Here is a 1,402-nt window from a genome sequence, read left to right on the forward strand (position 1 = left end):
TATTTATTATGCATATATAAATACACACACATGCATGTATATATAAGAAAATTAAGTTGTTTATATTTTAAATATATTTACATATAATATAAATTATATGAATATAAATATATACATGTAAATACAATGTGTGTGTAATCGTTTAATCGTTTGACAGCACTAATAAAGTAGTATGTGCAGTTTAGTTTACCTTCCATCTCTCTCTGCTGCACATAATAAATATACACAGTACACACATATATATTATGTAAACAATAACTTTCATTATTAATTAATTATATTAATTAATACATTATTAATTAATAATATAATATATTATATATTTTTTAATAATTCAAAGCCATGCATGGCAGTGATATAAGCGTATTTGAGCTTGTATTAACACCTTTGACTTTGCGTTCCTTGGCCTCCATCTCTAATGTGGTGTGGTGCTGCAGACACAGTCTGCATTTGGACAGCAGCTCCTGTAGAGCCGGGCCTAAAGCAGGGTCCAGCTGCTGAGGGGCGTAAACCGACAGCACCAGCAGCAGCGCACGCAGATCCTTCAACAGAGAAAGAGAGAGAGAGAGACGGATGAATAAAGAGCGCTGGAGCGCTGGGTGAGACGTGAGGAGCTGTACTGACTGCGTTCAGGAGGCTGCTGGTCTTGCTCATCTCTGCTCTCTGATTGGTCAGCTCAGGCTGCAGGCTGTGGTACTCGTTCAGTAGGTTGGTCACCAACACATTGACGAGATTCGAGCAGCTCTGGCCTGATAACACCTGCACCTGCACCTAAACACACAAACAAATCAAGTTTCAAACTGCAAGAGAGTCGTGTAGTTACTTCAGAACTAGACAAGATTTACCCATGATTACAGTAAATCTGCATGAGAAGTAGATGAGTATTTACTTTATGTAAGAAGCAGGTGAGGTAGGAGTAGGCGATGTTGTTGTTGAGGAAGTTTCTCTCGTCCATCAGGATGCATTTCATGTATTCTCCAAATGCTGGATCCTCACACAACAGCTTCACACACGACTGAGCCATCGCACACTGACAGAGACCAGAAAACACACACACATCTGACTCTCACTTCTGATTGGATGACACGGCTTTGTTTTTATAGTCATGTCTCTGAAATATCTGCTGCTTAAAGGCCACCTCTAGTGTCTGCTATATTAGGCATCTATCTGAGATACAGAGATGTGTAATTAAAAATTGTACTGTACTGTAATGTAATGTGTTTTAAAAATGATGTGTGATTGTTGTGTGTCTTATTTAAAGTGTCTTTGTGTACCTTGAAAATATATTATAATTAATATGTACAAAAAGTATTAAAAAAAACTACTATAATATATGTATAATGTAAATGTATAAATAACAATAATTATAATAATATTTTAGCTAGGAAAGATTAGAGGAAAG

At 36.4% G+C, this 1,402-nt stretch overlaps 1 protein-coding gene across 1 annotated transcript; it reads right to left on the reverse strand.

The window, feature by feature from the left end:
• Positions 1-385: 385 nt before the first annotated feature.
• LOC107671507 (ubiquitin carboxyl-terminal hydrolase 34-like) lies at positions 386-1,028 on the reverse strand (the record flags this gene model as incomplete). Its single annotated transcript, XM_016464429.1, has 3 exons — positions 890-1,028; positions 625-771; positions 386-542 (listed from the first exon to the last, which is right to left on the reverse strand). Coding segments are annotated over exons 1-3 (439 nt in total), but the record flags the coding sequence as incomplete, so codon positions are not given.
• Positions 1,029-1,402: the final 374 nt, after the last annotated feature.

This window comes from Sinocyclocheilus anshuiensis, unplaced genomic scaffold (assembly GCF_001515605.1).
Source record: "Sinocyclocheilus anshuiensis isolate Anshui unplaced genomic scaffold, SAMN03320099.WGS_v1.1 scaffold5491, whole genome shotgun sequence".
Lineage (NCBI taxonomy): Eukaryota > Metazoa > Chordata > Actinopteri > Cypriniformes > Cyprinidae > Sinocyclocheilus > Sinocyclocheilus anshuiensis.